The 27,945-nt window shown below is 36.3% G+C and overlaps 1 protein-coding gene across 2 annotated transcripts in view; it reads right to left on the reverse strand.

The window, feature by feature from the left end:
* MRPS35 (mitochondrial ribosomal protein S35) overlaps positions 1–27,945 on the reverse strand; it is a 43,723-nt gene that overhangs the window by 4,170 nt on the left and 11,608 nt on the right. For both annotated transcript variants that reach the window (XM_035028008.1, XM_035028009.1), the window contains exons 5-7: positions 22,594–22,733; positions 15,967–16,076; positions 13,644–13,713 (exon numbers count right to left, since the gene is read on the reverse strand). In XM_035028008.1, coding sequence (XP_034883899.1) covers positions 13,644–13,713; positions 15,967–16,076; positions 22,594–22,733 — 320 coding nt within the window. The remainder of the gene's footprint in view (positions 1–13,643; positions 13,714–15,966; positions 16,077–22,593; positions 22,734–27,945) is intronic.

The raw sequence follows: 27,945 nt of genomic DNA on the forward strand, positions 1-27,945 counted from the left end.
AAAGCAGTAATACTGTCCATAGTGCTTGTCACGTTAGAGTATTTTTCATTTCTGAGAGGTATAAATATAATCCTTGGGGCGCCTGGGTGGCTCAGTCAGTTAAATGTCCAACTCTTGATTTCAGCTTAGGTCACGATATCAGGGTCCTGAGATCGAGCCCTGAGTCGGGCTCCCTCCTCAGCCGGGAGTCTACTTGGGATTCTCTCTATCCCTCTCCTTCTGTCCCTCCCCGACTCTCACTCTCTCTCTAAAATAATAAATAAATCTAAAAAAAAAAGATATCAGACAGAGAATCAGTGATGCCTAGATGAATGTGAATTCTAGGCTGCAAGGATATGAGGAGAATCCTTCTAAAAATCCCCATTTTCTTTCCTGAGGGCATTTTCCAATTCTGTGTAAGACTGGCCACTTGGCTCATGCAGGATTCTATTGGGAAAAGAGAAATAAGTGAAGTTTGAGCTGTTCCCCAGGGCTTTGTAAAACAGACTGGAACTGAAGAGCCCCAAACATGACTGGTTTTCATTCTGGGGTTATTTATGGGGAAGTTGGGGAGTCAGAATCAGGTCTCTAAAAAGCACAGTAAAATCCCCCATAATCTCATAGTGTTTAGGAGACAAAGTCCCACTAGAGGGAGGAAGTGTGTTTTAAACGCACAACCAATCTCCCTTTTAAAACACCTGCCAGATTTTGCTGCAAGGTTAGAGTTACCAAGCTAAGCTCAAAATTTCTGAAGAGTACAAATGACTCTTCAGCAGATGTGGAAGCTGATTCACCAAGTTCCCAATCAAAAGCCTTGAAGGTTATGCCTAAGAAAAAGGAACAAATCAGAGCTGGACTAAATCTTAACAAAAACTGCAGCCCAGCCCTGGTCTAGCTAAATCATGACTGGATTAAAATGATAAATCCCTGAACCTCTCTGCCTAAAACAAAAAAAGAGGAAATTCTTTCTGATGGATGACTGCAGTTGGAGCATCTATGTAAGAGTTGTCCTCCCAAGATTTGTTGGAACTTGTTAAGTAGAATCCCCGGGAATCTTGGAGTGAATTAGTAAAATATAAAAAAGATTTCAGAATCCCATAGTTATAATCCCTTAGTACAGATCTATGTAACAATATAGTTTTGTGTTGCTCTCCTTTGCATTTACTAATTCTGACTTCTGCTGTATCTAGACTGTTATTAATCCCATCCAATGATTTATTAATGTCTAGCATGCAAGAAAGTTACTCGACATTTGAAACATTTGAAAAGAAAAAAAAAAATGTGGGGCACCTGGGTGGCTCAGTTGGTTAAGCGACTGCCTTCGGCTCAGGTCATGATCCTGGAGTCCCGGGATCGAGTCCCGCATCGGGCTCCCTGCTCAGCAGGGAGCCTGCTTCTGCCTCTGACCCTCCCCCCTCTCATGTGCTCTCTCTCTCTCATTCTCTCTGTCTCAAATGAATAAATAAAATCTTAAAAAAAAAAAAAGAAAAAAAATGTAATTAATAACCAAGGGAAAACAAATAATAGCAGAACTCCAGATGATCCAGATAATGAAGTTAGCAGACAAGAACTTTAAAATGACTAAGAATAAATGTGTTAAAGAAAAAAGAGGAAAAGATAATCAATACGAATGAAATAATGAAGAACTTCAACACAGAATTGGTATCCATAAAGAAACAGCAATTAAATGAACATCTGGAATTGAAAAACACAATATCTAAAATTAATAAATCACTGGATGAGATTAATAACAGTCTAGATACAGCAGAAGTCAGAATTAGTAAATGCAAAAACAGAGCAACACAAAACTATATTGTTACATATATCAGATCTGTACTATGGGATTATAACTATGAGATTCTGAAATCTTTTTTATATTTTACTGATTAACTCCAAGATTCCCAGGGATTCTAGTTAACAAGTTAAAACTAATCTTGGGAGGACAACTCTTACATATTTCTTATAGACCGAATGCTTGGATCTCCCCACTCCGCGCCCCCGCGCCCCCGCCAGGCCATTCTTGTTAGAATGAACTTCCAAAGTGGTGGCATTGAAGGTAGGGTCATTGGGAGATGTTTAGGTCATGAGGTGAAGCCCTCATGAATGAGATTAATGCCCTTATGAAAGAGATTCCAGAGAAAGCCCTTGCCCCTTCTGCCATGTGAAGACACAGCAAGATGACAGTTGTTTATGAAACAGGAAGTGAGCCCTCACTAGACACCAAATCTGCCAATGCCTTGATCTTAGATATCGCAGCCTTCAGAAAAGCAAGAAACAAATTTCTGTTGTTTATAAACAGACCAGTCTGTGGTATTGTGTTACAGCAGCCTAAATGGAATAAGACAATGTCTTATACAAATAAAAATTAAAACTTATTTTTTAAGTTTGCAATAACAGATTTTGGGAAATTTAGTCTGGATCAGTGTTTCTTAAATAAGTGTATTTATTTAAAAACCTATAATTGTCACTATCAAAAATATAATTTTTCTATAATTTCTAACTTAAAAAAGTTATGGTGCTAAATTCACAAAAATAATCAGATACCATGTACTTCCTGGTGGAAGAACACAATACTAATTATGCAGCAGTTTAAAAAAAATCAAAATAGAATCTGACTAAGCCTCTAGATCCAACTATCAATTTAAAAAATTACACTATGGTGATACAATCAGCAAAATTCAAATGATGGGAAAGCCGACAGCAAACAAAACTCCAAGATTTCTTCAACAAATAAACTGCAAGGAAAGAGCTCAATAGACAAAGCTCCCTTTTGGTTTGTGACTGTTCCTGGGCACTCTTTCAAAAAACATTTACTGAGAACCTACTATGTGCTAGGCAGTACTAGGAGAAACAGGATGTCTCTAGGCACCCTGGCTAAAAACTAATGTTTCCATACCCAAATATTTTAGAAAAAGGGTACATATGCTTGATTGTATTAGGCATCCGCTGAAACTCCCCTTCAGATGAAATAAAAAACAGGGCTGGCAAAACCAAAAAATACCTCATTATTCAAATACAATTAATACTGATAGTGGGACAAAATCCAATTTATAAGCTAATCATTCTTTTTTTTTTCTAATCAATTCCTTCCTTCCTTCCTTCCTTCCTTCCTTCCTTCCTTCCTTCCTTCCTTCCCTCCCTCCCTCCCTCCCCTCCCTTCTTTCTTATAGAGAGAGAGAGGGCACGTGCTAGCAGGGGGAGGAGCAGAGGAAGAGGGACAAGCAGACTTAGTGCAGCATGGAGCCCAACTGGGGGCTCGATCCTATGACCCAGAGATCATGACCTGAGCCAAAATCAAGAGTCTAACACTCAACTGACTGAGCCACCCACGCACCCCTAAGCTAATCATTTTCTATGAGGCTAAATACATTTTGTTTTTGTGATTTGAAGAAGTCTATTACAGAAAATTTCAAACACATACAAAAGAGAATAGCACTATGTAAACTCTCATGTACCCATCAACCAGTCTCTCTCTCGCTTTTTTTTTTTCCAGAGATTTTATTTATTTAAGAGAGAGCGAGAGAGAGAGAGCACCAGTGGGGTAAGGGGCAGAGGGAGAAGCAGACTCCTGCCTGAGCAGGGAAGCCAATTCAGGGCTCGATCCCGGGACTCTGGGATCATGACCTAAGCTGAAGGCAGACGCTTAACTGACTGAGCCACCCAGGCACCCCAAGAGTTTCTTCTTTTGAAGTGTAGTTCAATGTATTAATTTTAAAGTATAAATAATAGCATATTCAAATTACTGGGTGGCAATTAAAAATACCACTAAGCTCAAATTGATCACCATTTAGGCAAAGAGTTTGATTAACCTGTAGACTATTTTAATACTTTAACCACTAAAGATTCATAATTTTAGCATTTAATTGTAAGTGTGAGTGTGTATATGATATATACACATATGTCTGGGCTCTCTTTTCTTCCCTGCCTACAATGAGAGAACCTGCTCTGACTACAACCCTAGAGGAAGCAACCTTCCATTCCACATGATCTGTTTTCTTTTCTACAATTGGTTCAATTATTCATTCACTCAATAAATATTTATTGCACAACTGTGCCAGGCACACAACTGTGCCATCCTGGAACTGCCAGTCTAGTAGGAAACCTGGAGGTGAGTAGGAGCCAGTCAGATGGAAGACTGTGATCCCAGCAGAGAAAACAGCATCCACAAAGACCTGGAGGTAGCAAAGAGCTCAGTACATTCAGGGAATCGAATGAAGGCCAAGGTGAGGAAAGTAGCATGGGATGAGTCTGAATAGCTATTAGAATACTTACTTTTGAATACTTACTATGTACATCAGCACCTTACATACATTAATTCACTTAACTTCCAAAACAACCCTATGAGGTAGTACTATTACTACCTGTTTTACAGACCAAAAGAATGAAGCCCAGAGCAGTTAAATAATTTGCCCAAATCACACTGCTTGTTCGTGGTAGAACAACATATTCCAAGGAACAGAGACACTGTAAAAAAGAATATAAAGACCCAAAAGAATAATTTAATTGAACCTATCACCTTTTTTCCCCTTTAAGTATTCTTTTTTTTTTTTTTTTTTTAAGATTTTATCTATTTATTTGACAGAGAGACAGCAAAAGAGGGAACACAAGCAGGGGGAGTGGGAGAGGGAGAAGCAGGCTTCCCACGGAGCAGGGTGCCTGATGCGGGGCTTGATCCCAGGACCCTGGGATCATGACCTGAGCCGAAGGCAGACGCTTAATGACTGAGCCACCCAGGCGCCCCTGGTCAGTGTATTCTGATGTAACAGAAGGCAAAGAAATAGCTGTTCCACTGAACACACAAAGTTGTTACCTTCGACCATCTTATTTACAGCTCCCTTTGCCTAGAACATGAATCATAGTAATATTCCACTTCTCATGATTACAAGTAAGGCATTGTGCTATATGAGGAAAAACAGTTTAACCATTAGAAAAAATCCAAGTTATCTGAAAAATCATAAAAAATAAGAAGAGAGGTAAATATCCATAATGGATTAAAAAAGAAAAAAAACCCTGCCAATTCTTTCAGTTACCACGGCCAAATGTTTAACTGAATATGTCAAGGAACTCAAGTTAATTCAGATTGGTTTTTAAAAAATTTACTGAATGCTATTTGGCCAGACATTGTACTAGGGGTTGGGAATACAATGATAAATGAAATGTACAGTCCTTGCCCTCAGCAATCTCACAGTCTAACAGGGCCAGCCAGATAGGCATATGGACAATTACCATAAAAGTAGTAAGAATGCTAACAGGAGGAGTGGAAAAGGATGCACAGATAACTTCTAAGACAGGTTACATCGGGAGTGTATTAAAAAGATTCCTATGAATTTGCAAGGCTGATCAATCTGAAAAAGGGATCATAAGCAGAAAGAACAGCATATACAAAGTTATAAAAGAACACATTATGTTCATTATGGCTGAGATATAGAATATACAGCCTATATCTCCTGAGTAACTGGTAATGAGGTGGCAAATTGTTGTGAACAGACAGGCTAAGTAGTTCAGATTTTATCCTGGGTAAGAGCACACCACTCACTGAAGGACTTTATAAAGGAGTAAGACACAACAGACTTGCTTTTTAGAAACAATTCCTTTAACAGCAATCCAGAAGACGGATGAGAGGGGGAAAATCAATAAGGCTATTACAGTTAAAAGATGATGAAGACTCCCATTAGGGTGGCAGCAGCAGGCATCAAGAGGAGAAAATAGTTTTAAAGGATGTAATATGACGTCCTGCCTGACAGCAAAGAGATGTAAGTGTCATCTTCACTGTACCATCATCCAAGAACCTAAAACACCTGCCTACTGCCTGAAAACATCAAGTCAAAAAAGTCTGTTTGTACCCAGACAAATTTTCTTGCCCTTCTCATTCTAATTCCCATCCCGCACCCTTCGCTCTGATACTAGATACATATACAAAAACCGTCTTAAAAGAGATACACCAGCCTTCTAATTAGTTTCTTTATTAACAAGACCCAAAGACTGGGGAAATTATTCACAATCAGAACTTACATCAGACTCACTTGTGGAGACTTTGAAACGAAACCCTCCCGAGTCTCACCACTAGAGATTTTAATTCTGTAGTATTCACATATCTGTAGTTTAAAAAAGCTTGCCAGGTGAGTCTAATGCAACCCCCAGCTGAAAACAGGTTACAGAGATAAATTTTCTTTCTTTCTTTTTTTTTTTAGGATTTTATTTATTTATTTGACAGGGAGAGAGCACAAGCAGGGGGAGCAGCAGAGGCAGAGGGAGAAGCAGGCTCCCCGCTGAGCAGGGAGCCCGATGCGGGGCTCGATCCGAGGACCCCGGGATCATGACCTCAGCTGAAGGAAGACACTTAACCGACTGAGCCACCCAGGTGCCCCTGGAAATAAATTTTCAACTGTCAACTGTTCAGTTTGAGAAGACAGTAAACTAGCAGCTACAGTTCAGGTTTGATTTCATCTCTTATTTCATCTTTTTAATGGAAGTCAAAGTTGAACAACACTAAATATGATACCATGGGAAGAATATAAAACTTTGAAGCTGCAGTTCAAGTCTTGAGTCCCTCAGCTAACAAACTCTGTAACCTTGAGCAAAGTACGTATCTCTAAATCTTGATTTCTCAATTTATATCATGAAGAGGTTGTAACAGATAAATGTGATTCCTGATCTTCAAAGTCAGTACTAATTTAAAATGGGTGGACACATTAAACGCTTTTGTGTTCAGAAAAAAGACAGCATTTTAAAGCACTTTTTAAAAATGGAGCTTCTCCGCTGTGAATTGTGTAAGACTGATGAATCATAGACCGGTACCCCTGAAACAAATAATACATTATATGGTAATTAAAAAATAATAACAAATTAATTAATTAAAAAAAAAATGGAGCTTCTCTCCCATCCCTCACCCTCTTTTTGGTTTCCTTTTTATTTTCATCCAAGGTGATCATTTGGAAAGCAGAGGTAAAAAAGAAGTCAGAGACACAGGTGACTCTCAGAGCAACACTATAAAACAAAGGCCAAGGGGAGCCTGGGTGGCTCAGTCAGTTAAGTGTCTGACTCGTGATCCTGGCTCAGGTCATGATCTCAGGGTTGTGATATCAAGCCCCGCATCTGGTTTGGCGCTGGACATGGAGCCTGCTTAAGACTCTTTTTCTCTCCCTCTGCCTCTCTGCTCCCTCTCTAAAAATTATAATGATGATAATAACAATAACAATAATAAAATAAATAAAACAAAGGCCAGATGTGCTATTTGGAATCAAGGAAAAGGTAGCAAGTAAGCATTCTTTATTGTTATTGGTCTACCACAAATGCTCACACTCATCATGGGAATTCAATTAATGCGTTTAGTTATTTTTTTTAATAAACACTGTAGTATTAGTTTATGCATAGTTTACACAGAAGTTTATGCATAAATACATTTCACATGAAAGAGATGCACCCTGTTAGAGCAGCCATTATTTTTCTAGGATATAGAGGATATTGACATTGTCAAATATAAATTAGCATCAGGAAATAAACTCATAGAGGGCGCCTGGGTGGCTCAGTTGTTAAGCGTCTGCCTTCGGCTCAGGTCATGATCCCAAGGTCCTGGGATCGAGCCCCGCATGGGGCTCCCTGCTCTGTGGGAAGCCTGCTTCTCCCTCTCCTACTCCCCCTGCTTGCGTTCCTGCTCTCGCTGTGTCTCTCTCTGTCAAATAAATAAATAAAATCTTAAAAAAAAAAAAAGGAAATAAACTCATAGAAGCAAACATTTGTGGAGAACTTCCAAAACAATGAAGAATTAAGAATACTTTTTAAGTATTTGAAAAAACATAATCAAATGAAAAACAAACCTACATAATAAATCATACATCCATGAAAATTAAGTATCTCAAACTGTTACAAAGATATTTCTTATAAACTGGGCACAATTATGATTGATTATTAATAATTTTATTAATAGAGAATTATTAATTTATACCAGTAAGCTAATTATTGCTAACATCTAACAAGTAGGCTACATTTTATATTACTAAAAAGGGAGTTGGTTACTTTGTCACCGCATTTTTGAAGATGAAAACCTTCTACTTCAAAAGTCCATGGAAATCTAAAAGAATGAACAGCTGTTTTAAACATTTAGTGTTCTTATCTAGCACTGACCTAGACACTCTGAAGAACAAAAGAGAATAAGATTGGATACATGCTAATGAGGCCCTTATGATTAGTTAGAAAGACAAAACATACATGGAACAACAAAAACACACATGGAAAACAGTCCATGGCACAGTCATCTGTTGTCAAGGGCCCTAGTAACCAACATAGAAGATAAGACAGTATAACTTGCTATTTATGTGAAGTAGGAATTACACAAAGAATAAGAGGCTCAAATACATCTGTTGAGTTAATATCCAAAATACATAAAGAACTCATAACAACTCAAGCAGAAAAACAATTTAAAAATGAGAAGATCTGAATACCCATTTTTCCAAAGACATACAGATGGCCAAAAGACACATGAAAAGATGCTCCGTATCAGTCATCAGTGAAATGCAAATCAAAAGCACAATGAAAGAATACTTCACACCTGTTAAAATGGTTATTCTCAAAAAGACAAGAAATAACAAGTATTGATAAGGATGTAGAGAAAACAGAACCCTTGTGCACTGTTGGTGGGAATGTAAACTGGTGCAGCCGCTGTGGAAAACAGTATGGAGGTTCCTCAAGAAATTAAAAATAGAACTATCATAAGATCTAGCAATTCCACTTCTGGGTATAATTCCGAAGAAAAGGAACATTAACCTGAAAAGATACCTGCACCCTCAAGTTCACTGCAACATTATTTACAGTAGCCAAGACATGGAAACAATCTAAGTGTCCACTGATGGATAAATGGATAAAGAATTAAGTGTGTGTGTGTAAACATACATACATATACACTATGGACTATTATTCAGCCATAAAAAAGAAGGAACTCCTGCCATCTGTGACAACATGAATGTCTTGAAGGCATTATACTAAGTGAAAAAAGAGAAAGATAAATACCATATAATCTTATTCATCTGTGGAATCTAAAAAACCTCGACTCACAGAAACAGAACAAATTGGTAGTTGCCAGAGGTTGGGATTGAGCAAAGTGAGTGAAGATGGTTAAAAGGTACAAACTTCCAATTATAAAGTAAATCATGGGGATGTAATATACACCATGGTGACTATAGTCACTAACACTGTACTGTGTATTTGAAAGTTGCTAAGAGTAAATTTCAGAAGTTCTCAACACAAGAAAAAAACATTTGTAACTATACGTAGTGATGAATGTTAACTAGACATACTGTGATTATTTCACAATATATATGTATTGAAGCATTATGCTTTATACCTGAAACTAATATAATGTTATACACCAATTATATCACAAAAAAATAGGCTCAAAGCAGGTATCAACTGAAGCCTTGAAGGATATTAAGTAGAAAAAAATTAAAAAATAAACTATACAACAACACTTCTGTAATATTTACTACTAAACCTTAGTTCTACTAGTGTTCCTCAATGGAAAAGACAAAGTCTTCCTCCTTATATATTAATCCCCATATGCAACAACACCAAGCAAATAATAGGCAACCAGTAAATACTCACCCATCAATCAATAAACAGTTCATTTTAATGAAAGCACACCTGACACTTGCCATATGGATGGTTTACTATTTCATAAACATTAAAAAAGTGAAAGAGGTACCTTTTCAAACAACTAGTAAAATGCTACCTCGGCTCAATTTTGCCCCCTGGATACAATTCTACACTCTGTAAATAAGCTATACAACCTGTTCACAATCTGGCTCTGACTTGTTTTTCTAGTCTCACCTCCTTCCCTCTGCCCTGTCAGTCTTACACCCCAGCCACACCAAACTTCTGCCTGCTCTCTACATCCACAACGCGAGAGTCCTTCACCCACTTCTCTAATACATACTCCTACTTATCTTCCAAAACCAGTCACCACTTCTTGAGAAGCTTCCAGGGAGAATTAATCCTTGATGGTGCCTCTCCCAGCACTGTGTTCCTACCTTTGCTACTGAGTGAAACAGACTGTATTATAACCACTGGTTCTCTCCAGAAATAAAGGTACCTAAAGGCAGAGAGGCTCTTTCATTTTCATAGTCCGAGCAATACCTATCACTGTACCTGGTACACAAGAACAAAATCATTGTTGAATGCAGGGAAGAGTAAACAACATTACAAACATCATTCAAGAGTTCTTTAATATAACCTGGAAATGTATGTGTATGTGAGCACACACATCACAATGAACTCATAAACCAACAAATTAAATGGTGAGTATGGAGCTGCAAAAGGACTCTTCATTTTTATCAGACATATTTGCCATAAGGTCCCCTTTAAAAATGAACTCTTTGTTTAAAAAATTTTATTATTTGATAGAGAGAGAGGGAAAAGCAGGATCCCCACTGAGCAGGGAGCCTGACATGGGGCTCAATCCCAGGACTGGGATCATGAACTGAGCCGAAGACAGACACTTAACCTACTGAGCCACCCAGGCGCCCCTGAACTCTTTACTTTAAAATGATCTCTTTACTTCAAAAATGAACTCTTACTGATTATGAAATTATCTGACTCAGAAGTTTTTGTTACATGACTTTTAAGAACCTATTTATTACAAAGCTAGATGTATTCTTTTTTTTAAGACTTATTTATTTGACAGAGAGAGACACAGCGAGAGAGGGAACACAAGCAGGGGGAGTGGGAGAGGGAGAAGCAGGCTTCCCGCCGAGCAGGGAGACCAATTGTGGGGCTTGATCCCAGGACCCTGGGATCATGACCTGAGCCAAAGGCAGACACTTAACGACTGAGCCACCCAGACACCCCAAAGCTAGATGTATTTTTGAATGGCAATAAGACTATTATGGAATCCAAATAAGACAGTCAAAAGTTCAAATTTAAAAAAGGAACTATTAGTAATTAAATATCAAAATCATTCAAGAACCCTTGGAATTTGATTTCAGATCTCTTCATTTTTAAGTGCTTTTTTCTTGCCCCAGTGTCTATCTTTTGTGCAAATCATTTTGCAAAATGTTTCATCTGATCATTGCTTAACCAAATTACTTGTGGAAGGTTTAAAGAATATCATTCAACAATGTTAAAATTTAGGAAGTTTTGTTATTATCAGTCATGTCAGAATGCTCAGTAGGATACCTGTTCTAAAAATTCAAATACAACATCGCACAGATCTGATTACCTAAAATCTGTCAAGTTAAATGGGAATACATGAATTTGAAATCTGAAGATAAATCTTTCTTCCTTTTAGTATTAACAATATTAATAGCCACCATTTACTGAGAGCCCACTACTTGCCAGAAATTTCATGCAAATTCTATCCAAAAACCCTTAGAAGAAAACTGAACCTCAGAGGCCAAATGGCTGGCCAAAGCTACATAAGTAAGAAGTAATGGAATTCAAATCCATCATATCCATCCAGGTCTATCAGGTTCCACAGGATAAAGCTTAATTCACTCCTATGCTAACAACATGTCATACTGAAATACTGAAACAAATTTCTAAAACTCTCTTTGCTTTGAACTACCAAAGGATAAATGGTCTAGGGTGTCTGTCTCTTACCACCTCCTAGCAGTGCCATAACCATTCTTTAACACATTGCTTGAAGTCTATGGTATGTGAAATCTATGCTTTTTGAAGTCTACTTTGATACTTCCAAAGTTAAACGGTTTAGAATAGAATACACTAGTAAATTCCTTATCCTGAGGTCTAGATGAGCACGTTTTCATAGAAGTTTCCAAATTGTGTGATACATAAAACTACCAACTACTTTTCCCTCAACACTTAGAGGTAACCTCCACAAAAAGGTTAAAAAGCCAGAAAATCAAGAGCAGCTTACTTTTAGGTATTAAATACTCTGAAACTAGTTAAAAAATAAAGAAATGGATTAAAAGGGGGCTCCTCAAAATATTTGATTAAATACCAGGTGGTAACATCAATTTCAAGTCTGAATCTCCAAGGAAGGGAAGTGAAGGAAAAAAGAACTTCAATTCAATAAAAATTCTGTTCCACCAGCTCTGCAAAATTTCACGGCTCATCTGCATTCTCTTAAAGCTTCTACACTGATGGTACTTATTTAGAAAGGATCAAGAGCCAAGTTTAATATAGAAATTCTTTAACTATATCTGTTTAGGACAGATGTATGTGGCTACTTATTCTGGCATCAAAGTAATTAGCATTAAAGATCAAAGACCACTTACGCTGATCCAAACTTGTTTGGATTCTATGTCATGGAACCACAGAAAGAATCCAGTAAGTCAACTTTCACTGAATTTAGTTATGCCTGTCATTTCCTTTGGGGCAAATTCATTTTACAGGCTGCTGGCAAAAGAGGTTCAAAACTGGTTGGCTTTTATTGTTTGATATTAACTCTTTCAGGATCAGCCATAGAGCTGTAGCTAATTCAGCCATGTTGCTGGTTCAAAAGAGAACTTAATTACGTTAAGCCAAAAAGGCATTTATAAAATCAACTGACAGGAAAGAGAGATTAACTGCTATTATGATGTTGCTCCTGAAGCCAGGAACTAGAAAATCCGGATGAATTATGATAATTAGAATACCTCAGAAGAAGAAAAGCTACCAGCTACTTTTTGTTCTTTACTAACCTGGTAACAGAATTTTATTTTCTTTTATTTTCCACTTATGCTCTTGTGCTACAGTTTTACTATTCATATGAAGGGAATGCTGTGAGCAGTCTGGAGAATGGTCGCATGTGTTCACTCAATTGTATTATCTCTGGGATGGCAGGAGATTCCCAAGGGCTTCTAATCCAACTACCTATCCAAAGAGAGTGATCCTCTCACCACCATAATCCCACTAAGTACCCAATGGATGGAACGTTCTCTACCTATTAAAAGTAGCCCAAGGACGCCTGGGTGGCTCAGTCGGTTAAGCGGCTGCCTTCGGCCCAGGTCATGATCACAGGGTCCTGAGACCGAGTCCCACATCCCTCTCTCTTCCTCTGCTTGTGCTCTGTCAAATAAATAAAATCTTAAAAAAAAAAAAAAAAGTAGCCTACTCCATCTTTAGAGGACTCTCTTAGAAAGTTTGTACTCAGTGAAAAAGTCTGTTTCCCTATTGCTTCTATTAAAACTCAATAAACCCAGTCAGACAAGAATATTTTTAATACTACTTAAATAATTAATTGCCCTTAACTGTCCCTAATGTATGTAGTGAAATGTTCATACAAAAGGCTATATATTAACTAAAAATTTTAATAAATATTTAAAATACCTTTCTTTAAAGTTTTGGGGCTTTGTTATACAGTTTATTTGAACAGCAGGATGCATTCTAAATTCTCAAGTTATACAGATGAACTCTCTTCCATAACTTTGATAACTTTCAGCCAAAGTCAAACGAAAGAAAAAAAAAAAATTTAAATCTTCCAACCAAAGACAGAAACTGAATTTTAAAGGCATTTAGTCATCTGATTTCTGTAAGGTCCAGAGATGGACTGTGTAATCTATTTCAAGGTCCTCATTTTCAATGTCAGTAGAAGTTATTTATAACATTTCATACATCCGTAGTTTAGTGGCTCATTAAACCCTCAACTGAGTACTTACCAGACTGTTTTGAAATGTTAACACCATCTAAATTACACTGACAAAATTATTAAACATTCACACACAATCACTTACCCAAGACTCATGGTATAAAACTGTTAGCAGATACATTGCATAATCATAATTCTGTCTCTTTAAAGGGCACCTGTAAGAGAAAGAGAGGGAAGTCAAAATTTTAAAAATTCAGTACATAAAATAATTTGCAAAATACACAAATACTAAATACAAAGGATAACTTATATTCAGGTATTCCCTATCTTCAGGAAATATCCTGCCTTTAGGAAAACTGTGTTCTTGGACTAAGAGAAGTCTACGTCAGTCACCACTTAAGGTTATTGAAAACTGGTGTTGCTTTGATTTATTTTGTATGTATTTTTTTTAATTCTCTTTGCTTTCATCACTAATGGAGCTATTTGTATCTGATAATAGTTTTATACTATTTTTAATATGACTGTGTCCAATTCAGGTGCCCTTTACAATCTCAGGGCTAACAGTATGCTGGACAGTGTGAGCATATCTACTGAGTTCATTTTAAAAACAGAGATAGACTGATGACAGATGCTAATCAAAATGCTCATCTTGACTTCTCCAGAGCCAAGTTTTTAAAAAATGAGCTACACTATTCAATGCTGTATTGACGTTGCTGTATTTAAAATGGAATTAAAGACCTAATATTAGATAAAACTTCTACATAAATATGAGATAGCAAGTTTAGCTTTTAGATTAATAAAATAATGTAGAAAAGGAAATCATTAATTCCAATTTCTTTAAATATAAAATAAAACCATCATATGACAGGGGCGCCTGGATGGCTCAGAAGGTTAAGCGTCTGCCTTCAGCTCAGGTCATGGTCCCAGGGTCCTGGGATCAAGCCCCGGATCGGGCTCCCTGCTCCATGGAAAGCCTGCTTCTCCCTCTCCCACTCCCCCTGCTTGTGTTCCCTCTCTCCCTCTCTCTCTGTCAAATAAATAAATAAAACCTTAAAAAAAAAAAACCCATGTGACAAATGACTTTAATGGTACTCTTATTCTATACTTAGGTTTAATAGTTCTCTAAATAGTTGCTACCATAAAGCACACACACACTGACACTTGAAAACTTAGGGGAAAAAAACTTGTCAAATATTTATAGAATTTCAAAGAGCAACATTTTAAAGGTATTTTTAAGTTGCACAAACTAAAAAAGAATATTACTAATATATTTCCAATCTATTTTCCCCCCTACAGTAATAATCTGAAACCAGGGTTCCCAAGCTCTTTCCACCCCACATTGTTGCAATCATTTATATATGCCATGCTTCTTCCCACCACTAAGAAGGAGGATATAAAACCTAACTGATATTGACACCTCCAAATGCTTTGAAATTGGAATAGGAAGGGAGAGAAGATTTATCTCCCACTTGCTTTTCTCTAAAGGCAGGTCTTTATATTTTGACATAATTTAGAAACAGCCAAATATGATAAGATAGAAATAAAATAACCCTGGGACACTTGGGTGACTCAGTCGGTTAAGTGTCTGACTCTTGATTTTGCTCAGGTCATGATCTTGGAGTAATGAGATCAAGCCCCGTGTCGGGCTCCGTGCTAGGCATGGAGCCTGCTTAAGATTCTCTCTCTCCCTTTCCCCTCTGCCCTTCCCCCTTCTACAAAAAGAAATAAAATAACCCTTTTGTAAAAACATACCAATAACCCATCTTCACCTCAAATGACCTAATTTATAAATTTAATACTGTCTTTATGAAGTAAATTCACTAAAATACTTATTTACAAAATTGCCTAGGTAAATTAAATTTCCGTATTTAATCATTTAAATTTTGAACTGTAAGATCTTTGACTTTGTAAAAACCTGTTTAAACCTTAATCACTAACAAATCATACTTTTGTTCTCTTCTAACATCTTCCCTGGGTCTTACATGCATGGATATATTAGAATCAATACTGAAAAATAACAACAATAATTTAACAAGGCAGTTAGGCAAGCCTCTCCATGTCCATAAAGAGGATATCAACAGTAGACTAGTGTGAAGATATTAAACACATAAATTGGACAACTTCACTGACCTAATACGTTAATGAAAGTTGATATAAAAGGCTACCCCGATTTTCAATATCATTTCTTAAGAAAAGGACTGCCAGGGGACTAGAAGACAATAAAACAACACAGTGACCATCTGCTGAACTTTCTTTTTTTTTTTTAAGATTTTATTTATTTATTCGACAGACAGAGAGCACAAGTAGGCAGAATGGCAGGCAGAGGGAGAGGGAGAAGCAGGCTCTCTGCTGAGCAGGGAGCCGGACGTGGGGCTCGATCCCAGGACCCCAGGATCATGACCCGAGCCAAAGGCAGCCGCTTAACCGACTGAGCCACCCAAGCGCCCCTCTGCTGAACTTTTCTTTACCTGTCTGTTCTGATAGTAAGTACATCTGTAGTCTTGCAGTATCGCTCTCCCACAAGTTTAATAAGTTTTTTCTTTGCATGATCATCTAAATTCAAACTGGAAAGTTTAACCTTAAAAATACAAGAAAAAGTTATTTGAAAAGAATTATTTCAGATAGTTTGTTTAGTGAAAAAAAAAAAACCAGTAGCGATATTATTTATATTAGCGTTAAACCAACCAAAAAGAAACTTTTGCCACGCTGCAGCTGCACTCTTGTCTATACAGAGTTAGCAACTGGCATGCATTATGAAGCCTTATCTTACTTATGGAAAAAAAAAGAGAGGCAGAGTAAACTGTTTCGAGTTCTTCGTAAGTTCTGGGCATTAGCACCTTTCCTGAAAGAACCAATAACAAATCTCTTAAATAAATGAAATTACAGCTTATGAGTAGCACGAAGAATTAAACTCAATTAGTATTAGTAAAGCTGGAATATAAGAATAAATGGATAAAACAAAAAGGCTTTAACACATTTCCACCATGCAATTATGAGACCTTTATCATTGCAACTAGTTTAGGGGTATTTATTTTAAAAGGTACAGGTATCTCATGGAGGCTGGAATACAGCATTCATGAAGGATCAAAACATTTGAGATAATTCAGTTCAACATTTCTCAAAATGTTAATACTAGTCCCAGAGACTGCCAAGAAGAATTATTTCTCTAAAAAAGCTATTTTTGTTGAATACATTCAGAAAATATGGAGTTAAATTGGGTTCTTTATAGAAGGATTTCTTAGAAGAGGTAATATGCTAATGAGCATTCTGAAATTTCAAGATGCAGGGTTCTCATGTAACAATTCCCAAATTTATTTGACCTCATATTCTATGTTTCAAGGGACAGTTCAGGGAATCAGTCTTCCCTAAAATGTATTTTGGAAAATGCTGGACTACATGAACACACTTTTTAATTTGCAGAGAATTATGGCATGGGTTGAAGGTATCTAAAAGATGACTAGGCTTGACACAGAAAAATAGGTTAGGTACTAGAATACAGTTAGATAAGGTAAACCACAGACTGTTTTCCATGGACAGCATTAAAGAATAAGAAAGATCCATAACTATATGAAGAAAAAAAAAGGTTACTAAGGTTTTAAAATCACATCCACTTCTCTCTAGCTTCAATAACCCTGCACTTCCCTCAAGACATTATAGCATAAGACCTTATTTATTTTTCCATTTTTCCCACTAGACTGCAAGCCCTTGAGGATAAGAATGGTATCCGTCCTATTTTTGGCAATGGCCTAGCACTTAAATAACATACGACATGTATTTGTTGAATGAACACATAAATGGAAAAAAGAAAGGACACATTATTTTTTTTAAGCACCATGAATTTTTATTTGAACTACAGAAAATATAGGAAATAAATAAATAATTAGAAATACATTTTTAAAGAACATATGCAGGAAAAACATTGACTATTAAGTATCAACCCAACAGAATGGTCCTATGTGCAGGCAGTGCAAATTACCACAGTCCCCTGGAAAGAACATGTATCAACAACTAGGTTATCAGCTTGAGGGATAAAATAAGAATTACTATAATTCTGATTATTAACAATAAGAATTACTTATAAGAAAATAGTAAAATGAATCTACATTATAATTATAAAAATATTTGTACATATGCATGCATACAGATACAGTATAGAGAAACGATAGTTCTTACATTAGAATAAGAGAATGGAATGATTTTTTCCTTTTAAAACTCCCTTCAATGTAGTTATGCTCATCAATAAATTTAAAAATTTACCATTTAAAAAATTTAAGTGTTCTAGCCTTTTATGTAAGTAGTCCAAAAAATGGCAGCAATGCTGATTACTGTAACTGCTTTAAAACTTACATTCACATTAACATTTTAATATTAAAAAATTATATTGAGTTTATGCCAGAAACTCAAATATTTTAGAAAGAGCTATGTGGTACACTCACGCCACCTGCTAGCACTGAACGGCACTGCAAAACTGTAGTCTTTAACCTGACTAATAGTCTGACTCTGAAGTTGAGCAGCATTCACGACCATTCTTTTCCCAGAATTCAAAAGAATGCTTGGACTTTTCTTTTTTCAATTTGCTACATTTTAAAGAATCAATACCATACTATTAACATTGTCCCCAAAACAACACTGACATTTCAAATCATAGGAGGTCATGGTTATGTGTATGTATTTTCAAATGCCCATATTTTAATTAAAAGCTACATAAACTGAGAAATGTCTAATTGTGTCAACTATCTTCTCTATTTAGAAGCACAGTACAGTTAGTTAAAGAACTATATAGTTCTATACAAAAGACAAGACCTGGGTTTGATTTCTAGATTTGCTACTTTATTTGCTAAGCAACCTTAAACAAATCATTTGATCTTATTGTCTGTTTCCTCATTTACAAACAGAAGGGACTCACAGGACTTATTAAGCCTTCCAGGAATAAATGAGAATAAACAGAAGAAAACATCTTTAAAGAAAAGTCCTATACAAATATTAAGTTGTTTTTAATTCTGAACTACCTTTATGAGTATCAAGAAAAATATGATACCATCTTTCTTTCTCTGAATTTAAAAATTTGAGTATCTCTTTATATAATACTTTATAATATTTGACTGGCTTCACAATTATTACTTTAAATCATGCCAGGGGGCGCCTGGTTGAGCGTCTGACTCTTGATTTTGGTCATGAAATTGGGGTCATGAGATCAAGCCTCACACTGGGCTCTGCGCTGGGCATGGAGACTGCTTGGGATTCTCTCTCTCTCTCTCTCCCTCCCCACCCCCAAATAAATAAAAATTTAAAAAAGTCATGCCGGAATGCACATGCTTTAGTCCCACTATTTTACCTACTTTTACCCTTGAACTACATGACACCATTCAGGACACCACCACTGAGCTTCAACCGTCAGTGGGTAGAGTGAAGAGTCCAAGAAGGGCAGACACGAGTCAGGGGAAAAGAACACAAAGAAGTGATGAAGGTATCACATCGTAGCTTAAGACAAAAAGGAGACAAGAGAGGATGGTGGCCTGATATGGTAAGCGGTATCTTGTGGTATACTTCAAATAATGCAATCGGATTATTTTTATGTAAAATAAAATAAGCAAACAGAACAAGGAGGGAACCAGATGTCTATTCTGGTACTGAAGACTAAGGCCCACAAAAAGTAAGGCAAAAATCTAGATTTCCTGATTCTGAGCTCAGAGATTTTTTTATCACCTAACAGAGAGCTCAACAACGGTTATTATTATTATCATTATTATTAACAGGAGGCAACATTTACTAAGTTATTAAAAATATATCAGATATTAATTACCCCTAAGTACTTAAAATTTTTTTTTTAATTTTCAGGTAATCTCTACACCCAAGGGGCTCAAACTCACATCCCTGAGATCAAGAGTCACACGCTCCTTTGACTGAATGAATCTGGCGCCTCACTCCCTAGGTACTTTATATTAACCTGTGGAGTGTTGGCCAAGCAGGATATTAAGGTTTGTTTTTTTTTTTACTTTTATCTAGATTTTCTAAAATTTATACACTAAACATGTATTGTCTTTTGTGATTTTAAATATTTTAAATTTCTCTAAACACATAAATATATTGCTATTTAAACTATTCTAGGGAATAAAAAAAGGCTGACAAGCTTTGTAAATTTATTTCACAAAGAAGGCATAATCCTGATACCAACACCTAGCAAAGAAAGAAAATTACAAATCAAACACTGATGTATCCCTGAAAAATTTCTAGAAATTGAAGTTTATCTATTTGTTACCTTATAGTGTAAAAATGGTTGCAGAGACTGTCAACATATTTTTGCAGTCCACATGGAATGGTCCTTTTTTTTTTTAAGATTTTACTTATTTGAGAGAGAGAGAGAGGGAGGGATAGAGCATGCATGAGCAGAGGGAAAAGCAGGCTCCCCATTGAGCAAGGAGCCCGATGCAGAACTTGATCCCAGGACTCTGGGATCATGACCCTAGCCGAAGGCAGTCGCTTAACCAACTAAGCCACTCAAGCGCCCCACACATGGACTGTTCTGATTTGAAATACACACTACATGGAGTACAAAAACTAATTTTTTGAGGGTCCTGGAAGGCATCTCAAAAAGGGGGCGGTCATCCTCCAGAATAGATGAATCAAAAGTACATTAGTCAAGGCTCCCCAGAGAAACGGTTGATTCTAGGACTGGGAGAGGGAATGTGTATTTTAAGCCTGGAGCATTCTGTGGTGCCCAAAAATAAAAAGTATTTAAAAAAACAAATGATGGGGCACTGCAAAGTAACAGAGTAGCCAACTGAAAGCGTTATCAATGGCCAAAACTGGAACAATTTGAGCAACAAAATAATGTATTATTGGATTATAATCCAAATGCTAAAATAAATAATCTATGAGTCCATACTGATATAAATGGTTGAATAAACAGATAAATGGAAGAAAACAGACAAATCTCCCATATGGAAGAATTACAAACAATTTATGTGATATTTCTCTCTGCAGAAGGTGTAGCATAACTTTTAATTCCTCCGTAAGTATGGGCTATGCATAGTGAATTCCTTCTAAAGGGGACAGTTCAGAAAGAAAGAAAAAGAGTACTTTCATAGTGAAGAAAACTTGCAAACAGTACCTCAGCCAGGTGATCAAGGCTTCACCATTAGTAATGGCATGTTAGGAGCCTCTACCCTTGCTATGATGTGATGAAAATGGCACTTTACTGGTGAAGTTTTCCTCCCAAAAATACATACCAGTCTAAGCATGCGAAGAACATCAAACCAATCTAAAATGAAGTACATTCCATAAAATACATAACCAGTATTTCTCAAAACTGTCAAGGTCACCAAAAACAAGGAAATTCTGAGAAACCACCACAGCCAAGAGGTGCCTAAAGAAATCTGAGTAGGGGCTCCTGGGTGGCTCAGTCCGTTAAGCATCTGCCTTTGGCTCAGATCAGGATCCCAGGGTCCTGGGATAGAGCCTGGTGTCAACAGGGCTCCCTGTTCAGTGGGGAGTCTGCCTCTCCCTCCCCCGTGCCCCCACAACTCATGTTCTCTCTAGTGCATGCTCTCTCAAATAAATAAATAAATAAATAAATAAATAAATAAATAAAATAAAATCTTTAAAAAGAAAATCTGAATCAAGTATGAACTTTATTAATGTATCAATATTGGCTCAGTTGTAATAAATGTACCACAATAATAAAGATGTTAACATGAGAAATTTGGTGTTAACTATCCTTGAAACTTTTTTATAAATCTAAAACCTTTTTAGTTAAAAAAAAAAAAAAAAACCCATCAGGTAAATGCTCTGTGACTGCTCTGTGAGAAAGCTACGCCGTGTGGATCAAGACTCTTACCGGAGGAAACTAACAGTGGTTTCAAATACTAACGTGGAAGTTCCTACAGCAAGACACCTGGAAGTGCAATGGTATGTGGCATGCTCCTGATGAGAAAGAGCGAGGATTTAATGTTTCTCCAAAGCAACATGAGATGAGGACAAACGATCCTAAATAAAACGCTAACAAAGCAAACCAGAGTAAAGTGAAAGAATGATGTACTATGAAATAATCCGGGTTCAGAACGCTTCAGTAATTGAAAACCTAACAGTATAATTCATTACTACAATGATTCAAAGGAGATCATCTCAAAAATGCTATAGGAACAGGGCAGATCGTTAACATAATAGAGGCTATTATCTCAAGCTGAATACCAATTTATACTTAGAGGCTAAAAACCAGAGGCACACCCATTGAAGTACAGAACAGCATAAGGGACTACATAAACATTATTTTAGAAATTTCATCTAATGAAAAAGACAAAAAGAAAAGAAAAAACAAGCTATAGATACTTAGGGGAAATAAAACCACTATTATTTATCATTTATTTCCTAAGAAATCTCTGAAAAGAGTGAACAAAAAGCCCAAACTTTCAGATTTCAGTCTCTTACTATATATACCAATGTTCACCCCCAACCTCAAACACTCTCTTAGCACAGAACAGACCCTGATTTACATGTTATTCTATGTAGCCATTAAAAATAATATTAAAGAGGGACACCTGGCTGGCTCATTCAGGAGAGCATGTGACTCTTGATCTCGGGGTTGTGAGTTCAAGCCCCACACGGGTATGGAGATTACTTAAAAATAATTTTAAAAAATTAAAATAATATTACAGAGTGATAACTTTGTATGGTGACTAATGGTAACTAAACTTACCACAGTGAGTATTTTGTAACGTATATAATTGTCATTAGGTTGTACACCTGGAATTAGTGTAATAATGTATGTCAACTAAACTTCAATAAAAAAATTAAAGAATGTTTAATAACCTTGGAAAATTTTTAATTCATATTGTTAAATAAAAAAGAGGAGATAACTAATCAAATATAGTATCATCCTATTAATATACACAAAGGTTGACTATATATACTAAAATGAACTCCAGTAGTCAAGGTTATTTATAAGTGGTAGAATTATAGGCAATTTTATTTAATACTTTAAAACTCGTATTTCACAAATTTTCTATGATAGTATCAGTTTTATAATCATACATACAAAATGCTATTTTGAAATAATGTACTATAATAATTCTTACTTTTAAAAAAATATTTCTTACCCTTAAGGTTACTACTCGTGCTCTGGGGTTTCGAATAGATGGTCCGGCTGAAACATAATCGGTTGTGTCAATTTCAATGGGAAAATGCTTCTCGCATTTCTCATCACTGTCCAGTGCAGCTGGCCACTCAGTGCAGAAATCTGAGAATTAAGAAAAATTATCTCAAGTATAGTTTTGCCCAGTAAATTCTCATTGCAATGTGTGCTACCAGACAAAATCAAATTATTGAGGGAGATGACTCTAGAGTTACATGAAATGAAAGAACAGACTCCCTTCTGCACTTCACAAACACATCATCATCCTTTATCCCTTTTCTTCTTAGATGAATCCTAATTAGGGAATGTAATTAAATGAATGATTTAGGTAGCTTGAGTTTGGTGGGGAGCAGTAAGTTAGGTTAAAAAGGAACTATGACTTGATGAAAGCTTATTATAGCTTTGCACATACCCCATTATGGGACAGTTTAAGTCCCCCTCACCAACTGAAAGCAAACAGTTCATAGTGCTCAGAGCGTTACTGTTTTTGAAAAAAGCAACAGTTAATAGTAATTAATTTCCAAATGAAAGTTACCAAAGGTCTACTGAAGGGAACTGAAAGCAGCTCTGAAAAAGCTCTTAGAACAAAGTGAGATATGGTCTACATTCTCTCAGAAATTGAGTTGAATAGGGCCTCAAACTGAACAGGTACAAATGTCTAGGGCATTATTAAATAGATCCTTACAGTAATTCATGTTTCCTCTATGTGACTTCTGTGCCAATGGGGCTAAATGGAAAGAGGAACAGACTTGTCCTCATATTCAGGCAACAAGAATAGCCTAGAGGGGAGGCTGGACTGGCTCTGAGAACTGGGCCACCAACAGAAAGTTCCAAGCACTGTGAACAAGAAAGTGGCGCATCAATCCATCCCCACAGCACAGAGATATAAACTCGGGCCTCAAGTGGTGGGGGTTAGGGGAGATGGGACTTAAAAGGAAAAGAGCTCCCAGCATGTCCTACAGCTATCTGTATTGAGGGACTACATAAGAAGGTAGCTGATTTCCTTCTGCCCTGTTCCTATAAAGTTAGTGTGGTAGAGAGGGCTCTCAGCTTGAAATGAAAACTTCTGGCACTATCATGGCCCCACCATGGAAATTTCATCCTTAAAAACCTCATTCTAAGAATACCTAAAAGTAATTGGTTTCTTAGGTCAAACACATTAAACCTCATGGGGTCTGTGCTTTCTCCAAAAAGCACGACTGCAGGAGAGGCTGGTCACAGGCACATGCGGGAACTCTTCCACGTGATGATGTAAGGGGCAGTGAAAGGTACTTTGTCAGTAACACTTCCTAGAGGTAACAATTTTCTTACAGTAGGTACTATATTTAGCTCTCTTTTAGGCTTTAATATCAGTCAGCAAAATGTCATTCTGGGTTACAGAGACTCTCCAAGATCTACAACTAAATATATGTTAGCAAATTAAGTATAGCTCACACCATTCCCTAAACACACTGCTTAAGAGAGCAATACTCACACACTTTGAGGGGAAAGAAGTATCTCTGCAATTAAGAACATTCTGACATTTAAATAAAATGAAAAGGGCATGATTACTGAAGTTAAATTTTATTCCCATCATGGAATAATTCCAATATCCTGCACTATAAGATGCAACACTGCCAAGCACTTTATAAGAGAGACGAGTCTGGAGAATTTTATGAGTTCTTGGGTTTGTACTGAGTCTTTTATGTTTTATAACTTTGAGGAAGTCATTTCAATAACCAGATGATAATTACAACTTTTAAATTACCGGATTATATGTCTAAAAAATACAGCCAACTGGAAAGTACATAATAGACCCCTATTCATCTGATAGGTAGAGCAACAGACTAGACTTCGGAGGACCTTGGTTTTTACTTAACTTCTACCACTGATTATTAAAGTTTGGGTGAATTACCTAACTTTCCTGTGCTTCAGATTTTCCACTTGCAAGTTAGATATAAAATCTGAACTGACCTACTTTGAAAGAAAATTGAGAAGAAATAGTTTTAAAAGCCTTTGAGTTATTTGGAAGATACAATCTAAATCTAGAGGCTGGCAAAAGTGTAAAGACAAAATTAAAGAAAGATTAAAGCACTTACTTAAATACTTAAATTATAATGCTACTCTTCTGAATGTGCTATATGAAAGCCTTTCATTTAAGAATTATGAAGTATTTTAGAAATACCTCATTAAAAAACCCAGTTTCTACATTATAAATGCACACTTAAAAATAATGCTTAAAAAGGAGAAAAATGAGATTTATCACAGTGTAATACATTCCGTAACTGGCTTCACAAAGGATCAAAAAGTGACACATGGTTTGTGCCAAACAGGGTACAAATTTGGAATAATGATCAGCGTCAATCACCAGACACCTGTGAAAATAGAAACATACAATCTAAAAGGACAGAAATGCATCCTACTAACCCAAAAAGAAGGCCACATACATGAAAGGAGATAGGAAAGATTGTTCTTCCCTCATTTCAAGAGTAAGGTCATTCTTCCTACTTTTTAGGACTTCTTTATCTCTTCCTTATGTTTTTCAATAAAAGGCCCTTCCAAAAGCTCAAATTTCATCATAATCATGATCACTATACTATTTCTCCTTCTAGCAATATCAGGCTGCCTGTCAAGAGTTTTTAGATTTCATTTTCTTTCCTGAAAAGCCTTAACAAGTGTACTGAGCATTTATACATCTCCTTCTTAATTAGCATGAATTTAAGAATTCATCCAAAGGTACTAACTCTTGAATTAAACTACACAACCAATCACTAACAGCTGTGAACCTAAAACAATTCCAATGTCCTCCTTCTGTATGTAGTCCAATGCAAATTAGATCGGAAATTGAGTCAGAATATGTATATGTATGAAAACACTCATAAAACTATGAAAAAAAAAGTTCTTTGCCTTTACCTCTGTGCATGTGGGAAGGAGAAAGAATAAGTGAGTCAGGGGTGTCTGGGTGGCAGTCAGTTAAGCATCCGACTCTTGGGTTTTTGGCTCAGGTCATGATCTCAGGGTCATGAGATCCCGAGCCCCCTGTGAGGCTTTGCACTCAGCGCAGTCTGCTTGAGTTTCTCTTTCCCTCTCCCTTTCTCCCTCCCCTCTGATCTCTCTCTCTCTCTCTCAAATAAATAAATCTTAAAAAGAAGGGAATAAGTGAGTAAAATCTCTTTATATCTAGGAATCAATAAATATTGTTCAAACTCAATAAATTTAGAACTGGAGATATAATCGTGGTCTGGTGATTACTCCCATCTTATACATGTATACGAAAAAATATATATACTAATATAACTAAACATATATAAAATATAGAGAAAGAATATAAATATTATATAGAAAGAGACTATATGGAAAAATAAGCAAATACACTCTCAGCAAGTAATTATCAGACCTAAACAATGATTAAAAGAGAACACTTCTAAAATGAGGGGCCAGGTGGGAAAGGAGAAATATAAGATTATTGCTCTTCATCATCAGCCTTCTGCTACTTGATGTTACCACATCTATGTATCACTATGAAGTTCTTATTTTAAACAATTTCAAGAAAACTCTCTGCAAAGTATCCCATTACTGACTCCACTGACTATTCTACTCAGCATCTTTCTACATTATCTCGTTTGGATTATATTGATTTGTATCTACTGGCAATACTCTACAATATTTTCTTCAGTCTTTTTATGTATGTGCTATCTATAATGTAACAATGAAGTCCCTAACCTACCTGAACAAGGACTATGATTTCTGGTTCTATTTTTATTCATAGCCACTTGTAGTCTGAAAAAAAACAACAACAACAACAAAAAAAACTTGCAGATTTGACATCTTAACAATTCACTGAAAACTTGAAAATTTTTCTAAAAAAAGGAGAAACTAGCAATGACTCAGAATATAAGGCGATTTAATATATTAAAAATGAGGTTTTGTTCCTCCATCTTTATTGAGATATACTTGACATAAAACATTGTGTAAGTTTAATGTATACAATATGTTGATTAGATGCACTTATGTATATTGCAAAATGATTACAATCATAACACTAGCTAACACCAGTGTCATGTAATTACCCTTTCTTTCTGTGGTAAGAATATTAAAGATCTATTCTCTTAGCAACTTTCAGTTATATAACACAGTATTAATAACTATAATCACTATTCTGTAGGCTAGATCCCCAGAACTTATCATAAAACTGGAAGTTTGCATTCTTTGACCAACATCTCCCTTCCCCCTCACCTCTCAGTCCCTACTATTCTGAGTTCAGCTTTTTTAGATTTCACATGTAAGTGAAATCATAACCTAATTGTCTTTGTCTTATTTCATTTAGCATAACGCCCTGAAGGCCCATCTATGTTGTCACAAATGGCAGGATGTCCTTCCTTCTCATAACTAAATAATATTAAACACACACACCACTTCTTTATCCAATCACCAACTTAGGTTGTTTCCATTTCTTGGCTGTAGTAAATAATGCTGCAGTGAACATAGGAGTACAGATATCTCTTCAATACCTTGTTTTCATTTTTTTTTTTCTTAAAGAATTTATTTATTTATTCATTTGAGAGAGCGAGAATGAGAGAGAGAGAGAGCACATGAGAGGGGGGAGGGTCAGAGGGAGAAGTAAACTCCCTGCTGAGCAGGGGACTCCAGGATCATGACCTGAGCCGAAGGCAGTCGCTTAACCAATTGGGCCACCCAGGCGCCCCTCTTTTGAATATATATATATCCCATAGCGGCTATACCAATTTACATCTCTAGCCAACAGTACAAAAGGGTTTCCCTTTTCTCCACATCTTCACCAACACTTGGTATCTCTTGCCTTCTTGATGATAGCCATTTCTAGCAGGTGAGAGGTAATAGCTCCTGTGGTTTTGATTTGCACTAATCTTTCCATGATCAGTGATGTTGATCCATCTTTTCATGTGTCCAATGACGATCTACGTCTTCCTTGGAAAGATGTCTATTCAGGTCCTCTGCCCATTTTTAAATCAAATTATTTGGGTTATTTTGGTGTTGAGTTGTGTAAGTTCTTTATGTATTTTATATACCCCTTATTAGATATATCATTTGCAAATACCTTCTCCCATTCAGTAGGTTGCCTTTTCATTTTGTTGATGGTTTCCTTCATTGTGCAAAAAATTTTTATTTTGGTGGTCTCAAGTTTATTTTTGCTTTTGTTTCCCTTCCCAAGGAGACATATCAAGAAAAATATTCCTATGACCAATGTCGAAGAAATAACTGCCTATGTTTTAAGCAGTTTTATGATTTCAGGTCCACATTTATGTTTTATGTATACTTTAATGCATTCTGAGTTTATTTTTGTGTGGCATAAGAAAGT

The sequence above is a fragment of the Mirounga leonina genome, unplaced genomic scaffold (assembly GCF_011800145.1).
Source record: "Mirounga leonina isolate KUSES-001 unplaced genomic scaffold, KU_Mleo_1.0 Mir_201, whole genome shotgun sequence".
Lineage (NCBI taxonomy): Eukaryota > Metazoa > Chordata > Mammalia > Carnivora > Phocidae > Mirounga > Mirounga leonina.